The following is a 16,165-nucleotide window of genomic DNA, read 5'->3' as shown; positions in this document are numbered from 1 at the left end:
CATCCCCATGCCTTCTTGTGGCAACAAACTGATTTACTTAAAGTGATAAGGTTTGGGTAACTATCTTTATTCTCTGATTGAAGTTTAACTTTTGTCTGACGTGCCTAGCTCTTCTAATAATATTTAATAAATTTTGTCTGCTAGAAGAACACATTCAATAAATTGCCTCTCTCCCTCTTTCCAAAGGTTCTGCTTTCTATGGATTATGATTAACTTAGCATCCAAATCCTACACAATGAATCACAAAACAAGTTTAAGCTAGTCAGCAATTACTGTAAACCCTCCTTTGGAACTGTTTAACCATCATACAATCTTCCTACAGCTTTGATTTAACATTCTTCCATGCTGGAAGGTAGATATACAGTATTAGCTTTCCCTATAAAAGGGGTATCTAACCATGTGCCTCAAGGAAAAGTGGAACAGTTGGCATGTTCTGTGATGCTGTGAATTTTATAGGGATTTATACAGCAGACTTATTCTCTATCACCCTTTCAGTAATTTTTCTAAGACAAATTTCTTCTCAACCTTTTTTATTCTTTATTTGTAGACTGAAGGCCTACTATGAGTTAAATGTAGAATTTTTTTCCTATCAGTACACTGACTGTGGCAAGAGATAACAAGGGGATCCTAACAAAACTGGAATCCATCTGTCCAGCTGTTGAACATAATATCTTACTGACTTTATGTTATTGTTTGTTTTATTATGTATGTATGTATTATTGTCTGAATATTTCAGATCTTGTAGACTATTTTATGATCTTTGGCTGTAGTAAGGAATTCATTCATCATGCTAGTAGATGAATTATTCTGGTAAGTAAATAGCAGGCATTAATCATGGTTTAGTTGTACTGATTTCTCAGCAGCTTTCAAGCTATTTATCACAGTATATTGAAATGTTTAGTCAGTAAGGGTCTTGGCTAAATGCTCCTAAAAATTATGCTAGGGACTGCTGTTTGGTTTCTTGAACGCTGACTATGCCATACTTTGAGTTTCTATTTGCCCTCTATGTTTTCTAAAATTTATATGAAGCTGTTGAGAAAACTCTAGATCAGCAAAAATTTCTGTGCTCTGTCTCTCTCTTTATCTTATACCAAGAAGACTGTTGGAAGTTCTAGATCATTGAATATGGAATATAGAATATTATTCCATATGCACAGCAAATGCCTCATTTGAACACATAGTCTCATCCTAATTTCTTGTGGTCCTGTCTAATATCCTGATCAACCACTGCCATCTAACACTATCTGCATAATAATTATTACTGAATCTGTTATTGAAATGTCATAATCCATTTATCCAAGTTACAATTTTGGCTAAGAGCAAAGCATTCTGATGATAAACATTATATTTATAAATACTAACTATGCAGCACATTATATTTATAAATGCAGCACATTATATTTATAAATGCTAACTATGCAGACAAATTTGTGAGTAACATGGTTCTCCAAATATATTGTGTCCAATCATATTCCAGGGCTACCTAAGCCAAACAAACTGAACTAAGTGCTCTGCCTAAAAGAAGAAAGAAGATGTTACTCATTGGGAGAGGCAGCAGGATGAAGATTCACAAAAGAGGTACCAAAAAAGTGACTGGGATAATGTTCCATACATCGCCAACTATCACACTGATACCTCCACAGTGGGTGACTCCATACAGCATGTAGCCTTTGTGACACAGGCACTGGAAACTCCCTGGTGTATTTACACAGATGTGATCACAAGTTCTATCAAAGGAGCATTCGTCAATATCTGGAAACAGGAAAAAGAGACATAAGCTACATTGCAATAAATGGAGCCAATTTGGTCTAGTGGTTGAGACATCAGGCTAGAAATGAAGAGATAATGAATTCTTAGGCATGAAAGCTGGCTGGGTGACTTTGGGCCAGTACTCTTTCTCAGCCCAACCCAATTCACAGGTTTGTTGTGGAGAAAATAGGGAGAAGGAGTGTTAGGTATGTTCACCACCTTGAATTATATATGAAAATAATAAAGGCAGGATAAAAATGAATGAATAATAAAAAAAATGTATAGTTAGTATGCCTGGAGATTGGGATTATTTTGTTTTTTTACTAACCAGAAAGTGTGAAACTTTACCAAATTGCCCAGGATTAGGAGAACATTAGGAGTAAATGTCATTCTAATAGCAATTAACAAGTTTACTTTGGTAGCATGATTTTTCTTTGACCGCCCCCCCAGCCCAAAAATAAAGTACAAATTAAGTTCCAAAATCATTACTGATTGCCATTTCTGGTTAAAATCTCTATTAGCTGTAGGTTATATTGCTACCCATCTTATCACAATTCTAGATGTCCTGAGGTGGTGAAAGAAATCATGGATTCATGTAATGGAGAAGTTTTAATATTTGAGGATTTCAATCACCCCTTATGATCAGGCTATAACAAATACAGCCAATTTCAAGATGCCCTAAATATCTATGCCTTAGAATGGTTGCTTTTGCAACTGACCAGAGAGGTGCAATCCTAAATTTAATCCTAAAGGGTAACTGTGATAGACACAAAATATGTTATAATCCAAATGCATATAATAACCACAATGCTGTTGATCTAGCATATGTACAAAAGAGAAACTGCCAAGAGAGTCCAACACAGTCATATTTGACTGAAACTTCTGAACTGGTGAAATAGTTGGTGAAAAAAAAGACAGGACAAATTCACACAGCCCACTATCCATATCCAAAGTACAGGCCTGCATATCTCATCATCTATCTGCACCTGAGGGAGTCCAAGGTTGACTTTTGGCCCTCTGTTCTGGAAACTGTGTTTTCCCTCTTATCCTGCTACTGCATATAGGCAATGCAGGGCCATGTTGATTAGCAACATTGAGAATATAAAGCCTTGAAACTGAACATCACTAGTAGGATCATTCAAAGGACACATTGCTGTATATCTGCCCAGGAATTCACCTCTCATTGGCTGCTGATCCCCAAAGCCTTGGCTCCTCATCTCTCTTCTCATACAATGCCCTTGGGGAATTTACAACTTCCACAATGAATCCCATAGTTAAACCTCTTTCTGAAAATCTAGCTCTTATTCAGCAGCTGGTCAACCACTCTATTGAAGCCAAGAGATTACAAAATGCTCTAACATTTTGACAGAATTTAGAGGTCATAATTTTAAGGTATAAAGAATTATTTTTTAAAAAAATCAGTCAATCAACAATTGATTAAAAATTGCAGGACAAAGTACTGCATTGTGCCTGGCAAATATAAGTGGCTTTTCACATGTAGATGACAATGAAAGGGCTGGAATTTCAACTGAGGGAACCATCCTCATGGCCTTTAGAATGTTATATTTGAAAGCTCTTTGTAGTTTGAAATCTCAGTCTTTGCTTCTTCTGTTCCTCAAAGTTGCAGATGGAAGGTTTGTAAGATAGAATAAGTTCCTCTTTTATCTCTGTTGATTCCTCTTCTAATATATTTTGATTTATACCATAGTCAGATATAGTCTGGACGTCCATTTGAACATTTGAAGTGAAATCCCTAGATCTTAGTTCTGTAGTAAACTTTTTCATTGTAGCACATATTTCTGCAGTAGCCTCATAGATCTTTTCCAATATAAGTGTACAGTTTAAATGTGACTGAGGTTTCTTCATTTTGACAGTAATTAAAAAGAGTCTCTTTTTTCTTTTTTGTGGAGGCTATATTTAATATAATTTAGGCAATATCCACCCCCACAGTTCCCACAGTTACCCAGCTTATCTTTCCTCTTTGAAAGTATTTTGAAGGTCAGCTGTCTTCAAACCAAGTAACCAGAGGCTGCAGTATTACATTTTCACCACTAGATGTCCTCAGTAAGTTAAAAAGGTCTTTTCCAAAGCCATTTCCGTTTTTCTATCTTTTAAAGTATAATGTGAAAAAGAAATAATCTTCCAGCATAGGGTGATAGTACAGTTCTTAGAAAAAGAGGAAAAAAACAGGAAAATTTTTTTTTCTGTACCCCCCAAAATATAAAAGTAAATATAGTCTTTAAAATTTTGTTCTATTTTTACAGAACGCCTTTCTTCCCAAAAAATGTAGAAGCTGCTTTTTCAAGCCAGGGAAGTAATTCCAAAAAGGCTCTTTCAGGTAGAAAAAACAAAATAGAATAGAGAGAATAACAAAGAAAAGTCTCACCCGGATTCACCACGGGGGTTTTTACAGCTTAGATGTTCTTTGACTTATGGTTTGAAGCAGCAGGGTGATCAGCCATTTTACTGGCCGATCTTCTTCTCCGTCGGCCCTCAGAGATGGCTCGGACAACTGAGGGAGCCGCTGCTCCTCAGCAGCCGAGCAGAGCCTGCTTGACAGAAGTTGCACCCTCCAGGGTGACTTTGGACCCGCATAAGGGTCTGCCGGCGGAGGGAAAGCTAGCCGATGAGGAGAGAAGTCTCCCCGTGAGACTAGAGACGCCACAAACCGGAACCGGAAGTCTACAACGCAACGACGCTTCAAGGAGGAGAGCATCTGCAACTTAGAGGAGCCGAAGAAGCAAAGACTGAGAATTTAAACTACAAAGCAATGACCCTTCAAGGAGGAGAGAAATAGACGTCTAATGCAGAGGATTATTGCAAAGGCTACTGCAAGCAACAAAGACACATCTACTGGCTGAAATGGAAGCGTCCCTATGGAAACCTTCTTGGCACAGGAAAAAAGCCAGAATTAGACTGAAAAGAGAAATTTAAAATTGTGTAATGGATTTAAAGGCAATTTTTGATTTATGGTTTGTTTTAAGGATTATGATTTAGAGTTAGAAGCAAGAAAAAATATAAACATATATATATGAAGGTGATCTTTAGAAAAGATATTTTAAATAAATTAAGAATACTTTTTGGAATAACAGATTTATTTTGATGAAAATTATGTATTGGAATTGAAAAAAATGTTGATTTTTTAGATTGGGATGGTTTTAATAATGAGTAGAGTGTTTTAACTTAGATGATTTTTTTGTACAATAACATAGATGTGATAAGGTATGACAATCAATTGGATGAAATTTGAAGTGTCTGTAATGAATTGAAGTGAATTAATATTATTTTTTAACTAAGATAGCTATTGTGTAATGGAAGAAGAAATAAATGAGATTGGTGATAAAAGGAGGGATGAGAGAAATTAAGAACTAGAATATATCTGGAAGGGATACCTGAATTGATAACTTGTTGAGTTAAAGTGAAATTTGATTTTGGTAATTGTAAACGGATAAAGATTTAAAACAGGTTTAGTAGTAATAGAAATTTAATTTAGAAATGGAATATTTTAAACGTATTATGTTATTTGAGGGAAATAGAGAGGAGACAGTGAATGTATTGAGTTGAGTTGTTTATTTATGTTTTTACTTTGGAATGTCTGATTACCCAAACACCACGGTGTGTCCTGAGTAATTTTTCTTAAAAATTAAAAAACCAATAAAATATTTTCCCAAAAAAAAAAAGAATGTTATATTTGAAAGCTCTGAGGATAGCAGTGCAGCATGGACCTAATCATGATAAAAGTGCATTGTGGAGGCAGCATTTCCTGCTGCTCATAGGGAAATTATGTTTAGGGAGGAGAACAAGACCCAACAGTTATATGGCTGCAGCTTGAAAAGAAAAATTAGCAAAGTCAAATCTCCCCTTAATGCCTTAAAGACAAAGGGTGAGGGTGATTGTTATTGTTATTAGGGGGAAAATATTAAGAAGTTCTTTATATTTTAACCAGAAAAAAAAAATTAGACAAGGTAATGAAAATGCTTATGTTGGAATAAATGGATAATTTTCTCAATGGAGGGATATGGAAGCCTTGTAAGACTGTACTGAGATCTGCATTTTTTATTTATAAATGATCTTGACCTAAGGATATATAATAAACTTCCAAACTTCCAGTATTCAGGATGGTAAAAAAGTGGCTATGAAAGGCTCTCACGGATCTCTACGTTAGACGAATAATCATTCCAGAATGATGTATGCTGCAGCAAAAAATCATAACTTTACACATGCACTGATGAAGTCTGTGCTGTCTGTAACTAACCTGGAAAAGTCTTGGGGTTACATAAGTAATGGCAATACTTGCTCAGCATGTGTGTCAACTGTGAAAAAGACAAATTCCATGGGACATTCATTAAGAATGAGAATGAAAATAAAACTGCCAACATTGTTAACCATTATTCAACCAAAAGGACCAGGAGGGTCAAATATTTTCCTTATGAGAAAAGGCAAAAATATTTAAGATTCTTCAGACTGGAAAAATAATGATTGAAGGAGGACATGATCAAGGTCCATAAAATTATATATGGCATGGAGAAGATGGATAGCATTTTCAAAATACTGGCTTCAGGGGTCATCCAATGAAGCCAATTAGAAGTCAATTTAGAACAGACTTAAAAGAGCACTTTTTTACACAGAACATAATTTCCCTATGAAATTAGGAGATTCACTATCTTGGATGGCTTTAGAACAAGAATGAATAAATATTTGGACAAGATCATTATTATAACAAGTCTACCAAGATTCAATGATACATCCAGGTTGAGAGCACTCTACCACTAAATAATAAATTGTAATGGAACAACAGCAAAAATCTCACGCTTGCGAACACACTACTAGAGCACAGGAGTCAAACTCAATTGCGTCACGTGATCTATTGCAACATTTTTTGCTTTTGCAGAGCTGGGGTGGCCGTGGCCTGTGTGTGACGTATCCGGCCCGCGGCCGCCAGTTTGACACTCCTGCACTAGAGGAATCAGTTTGGCTATTGTAAGAAACAAAATGCGGGACTAAGATAAGCATCAATCTGATCCAGAGTAGGGCCAATCTAATATTCTTATATTCATATTACATAAAATAGCAAATAGCAAACTCAAAGCTATGAATCATTGAAATCCAGACCTCATAGATGGTTGTTTCTTATGCTGACTATCAAAAAAGAAATTGAATTAGAGTGTTTCATATGTGATTAAACTCCATTCCTAAATATTCATATTTAAATAACTGCTTCATTATTATTTCCAGTAAGATATGAGAAGACTTTACCTTGGCATGTCCTTTCATTGATAAGCAATTTATATCCCTTTTTACAACTGCATTCAAAACTGCCCACTGTGTTCCTGCAGATGTGGTCACAGCCACCATTGTTCAATCTACATTCATCTATATCTGTAATAAGGAGGGAAAACAACACAGCAAAACATGCTTAGGTACAAAAAAAGGTATAAAAAATGTCATATAAGTGCCATCAAAGGAGGAGTCAACAAAAGAGGAACAGGACAAATGACTTGGATTTTTCTGTTCAGATTCAATTTAAATGCTAATTTTGATCTGTATTCATACAGATAGTTCTTGGCCTATGACCATCATTGGGTCCAAAATTTCTGTTGTTAAGTGATGCGGTCACAAAGCATGATGCCATGTGCCTGCATCACTTAGTGCCAGCAATCCTAGCACTCCTCGCTGCTGTCATTAACCAAGAATAACAAGTTGTTATACAAGTACCCACCCTGATCCAAGTCATTCCCAGACTTGGTGCTCCCAGTCCCAAGCCTTGGAAAGGTAGGGGACTGCCTCCTTTTCAATCCACCATCCACCTACCTCCCCCCACAACTCTGGCCTTTTGACAACCCTCTACCTTGCCTTGCGGGGCCGCAAACAATCCCAGAAGTTCATGGCTCAAGGGCTGACTGACATGCTGCCGCTCAAGAGTTTCCAGGTGTGCTGTGCTCTGGGGCTGCAAGAAGCTCCTGAGCCTCCGTGAAGCTCAAAATTGCAGCCCCAATTTGGCCCAGCAGTGCAGCGCAAAAGAGTTTCTTGGGGCACCAGGACTCTGGGGCTGCAAGAAGCCCCTGAACTGCAATGCAGAGCATCACTAAGTGCAGCCCCAGTCTGGCCCAGCAGAGTGGCATAAAGCCGAAGCCACCCCAGCCCAGTTCTAGCCAAAGTCACCTTTGCCATTCTGCACTCCAAGATCTCTGCCACCTCCTGCATGCCCAAGATCCCTGGCACTCAGTGCTCTGAGATCTTTGCTGCACTGAGCTCCCTGCCCCAGCTCAACCACCCCAATTGACTTTCACCTTCCTCTTGTTGTCACTGCTGATGAGGCATGAGCCCTTTGTGAGGCATCTGCTGACCACATGAGCCTATCTTCCCCAGGTCTTATAAGGAAACTGCCATCAATAACTTAGGGGGGATGAAGCCTCATGTGGCCAGCAGCTGCTTTGCGAATAACCAGATTGAGCATTCTTGGCCAGGAGCAGGAACAAGGTGGTGGCAAATGGCAGGGACGTGGAATGCAGGGGCCAAAAGGATATAGATGCGGGGAGGGAGCAGATGGGGCAGAGTTGAAGCATCCCTGTGGTTGTAAATGAGGATGAGCTGCCAAGTGGCCAAATTTTGATCACATGACTGCAGAGGTGTGCCAACAGCTGTAACTTTGGGGACCAATGATAAATCCCTTCTTTTAGCATCGTCATAATTTTGAACACTTGCTGACTGAATGGTTGTAAATTGAGATCTATCTATAATTCCTTGTGCTGTAGGGTATTTACAGATTCAGTGCTTGTTACCCAACTATCCAGTACTGCTTGGAAATTTTATGATAGTTCAGATAAAGATAAGCACTGGATTTGGTTAACTTCCAAACCAAGTTAAATTGACTTGGACAGATTCTTTTAATATAGATTAAATCCAAAATGCAGCTTTTCTGAAACTTCATTAGTATTTGGGAGATTTCTAAGAATACTGTCTAGTTGTGTTTAGGAAGAAGTCATAATTTTGTTCTAAGATCCCCATGTAAGGAAATACAGAGGAGAGCGAGAAAAAGAGGAGACTGTAGTATAGGAGTATGGTGGCCCTGGAATTGGAAGGACCCAGGTTCAAATCTCTATGAACTCTTGAAACTCCCTGAGTGACTCTCAGTCTCTCTCAACCCAACATATTTCATAGAGTCAATGTTGCTAAAAAAGCTTTAATCATAATAAAATGTAAATATATAGTTTTGTAGACTATACAAATGTGACTACAACAAATTATTTATTGCAATTTTCATCACATTTTTTCTGAGACAAAGCTCATTTATAACAGTTAAGTGAACATAAGATCACAAAAAGATTAATGAAACAATATATCTTTTAAAAATTAAAATAATTTAAAGCAGCAGCAACATAAGACATCACCACTTTTAAAAGCCAGAAAAAGATTGATTTCAAAAGTATTCATAAGCAATTGAAAGTGTCTGCTGAATAGGCTGTAATAATTTACAAAGGAAAAATTTACAGACAGTAACACCCCTCATTTATAGTCCTCTGTTTGCTTTTAAAAGATAGCAGCAAAGACAACAAAGAATCAACACATTTTCTCTCCAACAATTAATTTCAAATAAGAGCCAAATTATTATATTATAAAGTTAGCTGTATTTTTAGAATTCTTTTGCCAAAAAAGGTAGAAAGAACATATTCCCTGCTTCGCTTAATTCCCTAAACTCTTATAAAGTTCCTACTATCTATAAAGAAATATTTTTACTTCTAGCACATGCCAGAAAATTTACTGCTAGGAAATGGTCTGTTAAAACTGATGAATCCCAGAAAACAAGCTCAACCAGACGTCATCTAAAATTGCTCCCTTGTCTTGCCCCAATCCATCGAACTTCAGCAAGCACAATGAATTGTCACCGTTACTGTTATTGTCACTGAAATGTATTAGAAATAAAATAGCTCTGAACAGTAATAAACTCTCAGACACAGAGAATATAGTTCTGGGGTATTATGTCTTCCTGCAACTCCAGCATCTTAGAGTTAATGAGCTCTGAAAAATAATAATGAAACAAATGGGATCTGGAATCAGTAAGCTGGTTAGACAGCTTTCAGCAGAGGAGCTAGTGGTTTTTTTTTTTTTTTTTTTTTTTTTACTTTTAACTAAGGTCACATTCCCTGGAGCTGCCAGAGACAGAACACAGACTCCATCCATTTGTGAAGTCTCATTTATTTCTCAGCAAATTTTTTCAGATCATTCTTTAAAAACAATAGCAATTGCACTCAGACTTATATACCTCTCCACAGTGTTTTACAGCTCTCTCTGAGTGGTTTATAATGTCAGCATATTGCCCCCAACAATCTGGATCCTCATTTTACCAACCCCCAGAAGGATAGAAAGCTGAGTCAACCTTGAGCCAGTCAGGATTGAACTCTTGACTGTGGGCAGAGTTGGCTTGCAATACTACATTCTAACCACTGCACCACAATGGCTCTTACAAACCTCAGTTTCTTCTTAATGCAAAATTAATCCCAGTTGAAGGACATAGGTGTATCCTTTTCTCTGCATCAGAGAACCATTTCCATTTACTAGATAAAGACTTTGGTTGCATCTTACCTTTGCAAGTTTTTCTGTCAGGCTGAAGCATGAATCCCATGGGACAGCTGCAGTGAACTCCTAGGGCTGCATCATGGCATTTGCTATCACAGCCTCCATTGTTAACAGCACAGGTCTCTGAAAGAAGATCAAAATCCAATTAAAATTATTTTAAAGTATACATACCTTTAAGATTTTTCCAGCATCTTTTAAACACGGATATGCAGTTCTACAAATATTCTAATATAGGAATGACGTATCTTAAGAGCTGGGTTTATGGAATGATGACACTGTTTCTGAAGCAAAAAATTACTTGGCTTAAATAAAAAAATCTGAATACATCACTTAGACTCAAATCCAAACACCTGAAAAGTGAAAGCTTGGGGTTTTTTTTAGAAAGTATTTTTTCTCTCCTCTAGATTACGATATTAGAAATGAGTCTACTTGAAAAAAGAGTAGGGCAGAAGAGGCTTTTTGAGCAGGAAAGTGGAGGACGCAGGAGCAAATCAGAAGCAAATCAGGCCTACTTTCTACCTTTAAACCTGCTTCTCCATCACCATCTTCCCAGCAAATATGGAGACAATGTTTGCAGGGGAAAAGAACAACTGCAAAGTTTCTTCCTTTAGCCATCCACATACACTTATACCTTCTGTGAGATTTAAAAATTACGGCTATCTTTTTTTTTAAGCTTGCCCCAGTTATTTATAATGGCAAAAATCCATGTCAAGATAGCAAGAATTTATGATCTGGGTATCAATGGTTTACACAAATGTTTATTAAATATGTAATCTTTTACTGCAGAATGCAATAATGGAACAGAAAATTGCAACTGGTCCCCATTAAATAATAGTTTCACGAATGACAGCTTGAGTGTCCTTGATTTTGAGAATAGAAAGAAAGGGTTGCATCATGTTTTTTTTTAAGAGCCTTATCCCTAAAACAGAGCATCTACATTTCCATTTGTATGCTTGTTCAGGCTTCTAGAAGCTTAAAATAGTCTTGAGAATCATCTAGTCTAAACCTCGTAAGTGTAGCAATTCATGGCTACAGAATCCCTGTCAGATAGCAACCCAACTAGACACATATGCATTATCTTATGGTCTCATCAAGATGAAAAATTGAGTGTTGTGATGCACGTTCCATCCCTTAAGCATGTGTATGCAACATCATAACAAACGTCAAAATGGGTGCAGCTTGTGTTACAATGACACAAGAATTATTCCATCCTTTGCATCCCTCCCATGGATGCCTCTGAACCTAATTTCTGTTTAAATGCTTCCAGTAAACAGAATCTGTTCCCAAGGCAGGTGGCTCCATTGGTGAATGGCTGTTACAACTAGGAAATTTTGCATGATGTCTAATCAAAATCTATTTCCTTGTAATTTAAACCCACTGTTTGGCCTTCTTGAACAACACTGAAGAAGAGTATCCTGTCTTTCAGTTGATAGCCCTTCAAGTCATCTTTTTCAGGATAAAAATAAATAACAAATGCTTTCAGCTATTCCTCATAAGTCTTCTCAGCTCCTTATCTCCTGGATTGCTCCCTTCTAACATTCCACTTGGTCAATGTCCTAAATATCCAATTACTAAAACTGAATATAATATTCTAGACCTCATCTGATCAATACAGAGTAGAAGGTAATTATTTTTCTTCATCTTGATATTATACTGTACTTTGAAGCTTAGAATAGTGTTTGAGATTTTTGCAACTAGATCATACTTTTGAATCATGTTCAATTTACAATTTACCAAGACATCCAGATCCTTTTTGTATTTACAGTTATCCAATACTGCTTCGTGCTTTGAATTTTGATATTTTTCTCACCCAAATGAAAAACACTCAATTTTCCTAAATTAGGAACTCTTATTTTCTAAATCTCTCCCCTCTTTTCCTTCTTAAAGTGTTATGCAATTATATTGTCCATGTCTTATTTTTGGGAAGTATGCAACCCTTCTGTACTGTTATGGTTCCAAAGATTTCTGTTTATGAAATTCTGTCTAGTAATTTTGTCTCGGCTGAATTGTTTTTTTCAAGAGATGTCTGAATGAACTCTTCCATTATTACTGTCTCTTTTCTCAAAAAGTTCTATAATCAGTCCAGATCTTCTATCTATTTTTGTGATCTACAGCATACAACATAAGCATTGGCTGTTGCTTCTCCTGCCTTATTTTCCTACTCAAACTGACTGCATCCTAGTGCTCAGATTACGGGATCTCTTTATACATTTATTAGGTACTCATTAAACCACATAAAAGTGGTTCAGCTTTATAAGTAACATCTCATCTAGCTACATGTTTCCCCAAATATTTGATCACTGAAACTGTCTCTGATTTTATGTCATTCTGTAACAGTTCTCTCCCAAATTAGCTCTGTTAAATAGGGATCATACTCATTCATGGAAAAAATAAACAATAATCCTTAATAGGATTAATTTAACTTCTTAAACTTTTTAAAGGGAAAATTTTGTAGAACTTTAGCATGTGTGCCAAATTCTAGGACTATACAATTTTATGAGCACACTGTTAGCTCATTCTTTACTCCCAAATATGTCCATAATTAGATTTACTAGATTTTTAAAGTCTAATTTCTTTATCACCAGCATTTGATTTTAGATTGAACAATGCAAATGATTACATTTCTCCTGCAATCACCAAGAACTAACAAACCAAATATAACATAGATTAACAGAACAGCATAGAGGTAACTACTATTAGCACAATTCCATACTTCTTTCTAATCTGATTCTACTCTTTTGTTTATTTTATTAGATGCTGAAGTGAAGAATACCCTTTTAGTAACTAATGCACAGTCAACTTTACTAGTGCATGTTCTTGCTTCAGAATGTAGTACAACTAAAGTACACAGAATTTGTACTTTAAGAAAATGTACTGCAGCTGCCAAAAAAGCCAATGCAATCCTAGGCTCTGTTAACAGAGGGATAGAATCAAGAAGTGTTAAGTGTTAGTACCACTTTATAATGTCTTGGTAAGACAACACTTGGAATGCAGGTAGTCCTCACCATACGACCACAATTGAGCCCAAAATTTATGTTGCTAAGGGAAACATTTATTAAGTGATTTTTGCCCCATTTTACAACCTTTCTAGCCACAATTGTTAAGTGAACCACTGCAGTTGTTAATTTAGTAACATGCTTGTTAAGTGAATACAGTTTCCTCATTGACTTTCCTGGTCAGGAGGTCGGAAAAGAAGACTACAACACCCTAGGAGCTGCAACCGTCATAAATATGAACCAGTTGCCACGCATATTAATTTTGATCATGTGACTGTGGGGACGCTGCAATGGTTGTAAGTGTGAAAAACAGTCACAAGTCCCTTTTTTCAACACCATTGTAACTTTGAACAGTCATTAAAGCAACAGTTGTAAGTCAAGGACTACCTGTATTATATCCAGTTTTGGTCGCCACAATATAAAAAAAATGTTGAGACAACAAAGATAATTGGGGGCTAGAAACTAAAACATATAAGGGACGGTTGCTGGAATTGGGTATGTCTAGTTTAATGAAGAGAAGGACGAGGGGGGACATGATCAGCAGTGTTCCAATATCTCAGGGGCTGCCACAAAGAAGAGAGAGTCAAGCTATTCTCCAAAGCGCTGTAGGCAGGACAAGAAGCAACAGATGGAAACTAATCAAAGAGAGAAGCAACCTAGAACTATGGAGAAATTTCCTAACAGTTAAAACAATTAACCAGTGGAACAGCTTGCCTGCAAAAAGTTGTGGTTGCCCCAACACTGGAGATTTTTAAGAATAAATTGGATAACCATTTGTCTGAAATGTTATAGGGTTTCCTGCTTGAGCAGGGATTGGAGTAAGACCTCAAAAGTCCCTTCCTACTCTTGATTCTGCTAATTTTGTATAGCCATCAAAGTCCTGTGGAGTTCTGGACCTCGGAATAAAACAACCTTTGAAAAAATTCAAAATCATAAGCAGAAATAAAACATATAACTGATTTTCTTATGTCTCTCTCTTATATACTACCTTAGGAAGCAGCAGCACCTGGTTGCTCCTTACTGATTTAGAAATCTAAGCAAAGTTAAATATATTAGTATTTAGATGGGAGACCACCTGGGAAATCTAGGATTCAAGGCTAGACCAAGACATGGCAAAAATATATATTTTTATTTGTTCGATATCTCACTTTTGTTTATTTTTGTTTTCCTGGGAATTACTTCCCAGAAATAAATTTTCATCCCCAAAGGTTGAAGTCCAATTAAGTACCAGTCCAGCATTAAGGTCAAGTAGCTCAGACAGGTGTGCAACAAAGTGATCACTTGGTTCCTTGTGCTTTGCTGATTTCCTTCTTCTGCATGTGACAAGCAGGCAGGGAAAACATCACAGTACCACATCAAGAACGGGAAGTATTTGGCTTAGGACAATCTATTCATCATATCTTGGCTCTTTCCTATGCCCCCTTTTTCCACACCCCATTAGGTCAGTCCAATTTGAAAAAAATAAAACATAAATACATTGGGATTATGAAAAGAGCTCAGCTAAAACAGTGCTTTTATTCATAATTTCTTCTCCACTTCATTTTCTTCATTTATGTAGGCAATAATTTCAAAATTCCAGATTCCTTGCTTCTATTCAGAAGGCACTTGATTGCAAGTCCTGCAAATAGATTTTGTTGCATTTCTTGTATCACTATTTTCAAATCTTTAGAGAGACAGTATCAGAAAGATGGCAGACAAGGCTGACAAGTTACTAAAGACACTGAAACAACTAATTCTCCCCACTACTTGTTTAATGTGCCTCTGACATGATAGCAAGGCACAATAGAATTCATGCATTTTGTAGTTATAGTTGGATGTTTTCGATGGAAGGAGTAAAATACTAGTTAATACTGTACAGCCAAAGATGATTTAATTCCGTTGCACTCATGGGGTAGGGGTTAAAATCGTCATGGCAGAAAATAGAATATCTCTAAGAAAGATCCAAAGTATCACAGTGATTCCAGATATGGAGAATTAGTATTCTGCAGGATCCAATCTGGGTTGGTCACCCAGGTTTTGTCTTCCGAGTTTTTGGACTCATGCTGGAGCCTATCCTCAAGGAATGAGTCTAAAAGCTCGGAAGGCAAAACCTCTGGTCCTGGTGACCAATCCAGATTGGATCCGGAACATTATCCTGGGATATGTATTCATTCATAATTAATATTCTATATATATTCTATATTTCAATTTCAGGAAATGTAACTTAAGCAATATATGGGGGGGGGGATTATTTGACCCCCTGCTGATTTTGTACATTTGCCCACTGACAAAGAAATGATCAGCCTATAATTTTAATGGTAGGTTTATTTTAACAGTGAGAAACAAAATAACAACAAAAAAAATCCAGAAAAACGCATTTCAAAAAAGTTATAAATTGATTTGTATTTTAATGAGTGAAATGAGTATTTGATCCTCTATCAATCAGCCCAACGTTTCTGGCTCATAGGTGTCTTTTATACAGATAATGAGCTGAGATTAGGAGCACTCTCTTAAAGGGAGTGCTCCTAATCTCAACGTTACCTGTATAAAAGACACCTGTCCACAGAAGAAATCAATCAGATTCCAAACTCTCTACCATGGCCAAGACCAAAGAGCTGTCCAAGGATGTCAAGGACAAGATTGTAGACCCACACAAGGCTGGAATGGGCTACAAGACTATTGCCAAGCAGCTTGGTGAGAAGGTGACAATAGTTGATGCGATTATTCACAAAGGAAGAAACACAAAATAACTGTCAATCTCCATTGGTTTGGGGCTAAATGCAAAATTTCACCTTGTGGAGTTTCAGTGATCATGAGAACGGTGAGGAATCAGCCCAGAACTACACGGGAGATTAGTCACCAAG

At 36.9% G+C, this 16,165-nt stretch overlaps 1 protein-coding gene across 7 annotated transcripts in view; it reads right to left on the bottom strand.

Moving 5' to 3' along the window:
• The window catches only part of SCUBE3 (signal peptide, CUB domain and EGF like domain containing 3), a 134,054-nt gene that overhangs the window by 22,896 nt on the left and 94,993 nt on the right, over window positions 1–16,165 (bottom strand). For all 7 annotated transcript variants that reach the window (XM_039339451.1, XM_039339432.1, XM_039339423.1 and 4 more), the window contains 3 exons: window positions 10,333–10,449; window positions 7,006–7,128; window positions 1,636–1,752 (listed from right to left, as the gene is read on the bottom strand). In XM_039339451.1, coding sequence (XP_039195385.1) covers window positions 1,636–1,752; window positions 7,006–7,128; window positions 10,333–10,449 — 357 coding nt within the window. The remainder of the gene's footprint in view (window positions 1–1,635; window positions 1,753–7,005; window positions 7,129–10,332; window positions 10,450–16,165) is intronic.

This window comes from Crotalus tigris, unplaced genomic scaffold (genome assembly GCF_016545835.1).
Source record: "Crotalus tigris isolate CLP2741 ecotype Arizona unplaced genomic scaffold, ASM1654583v1 scf7180000017550.10884619, whole genome shotgun sequence".
NCBI classification, from domain to species: Eukaryota; Metazoa; Chordata; class Lepidosauria; order Squamata; family Viperidae; genus Crotalus; species Crotalus tigris.
The sequence above is the reverse complement of the archived record's forward strand: the minus strand, read 5'-3'. Positions and strand labels throughout refer to the sequence as shown.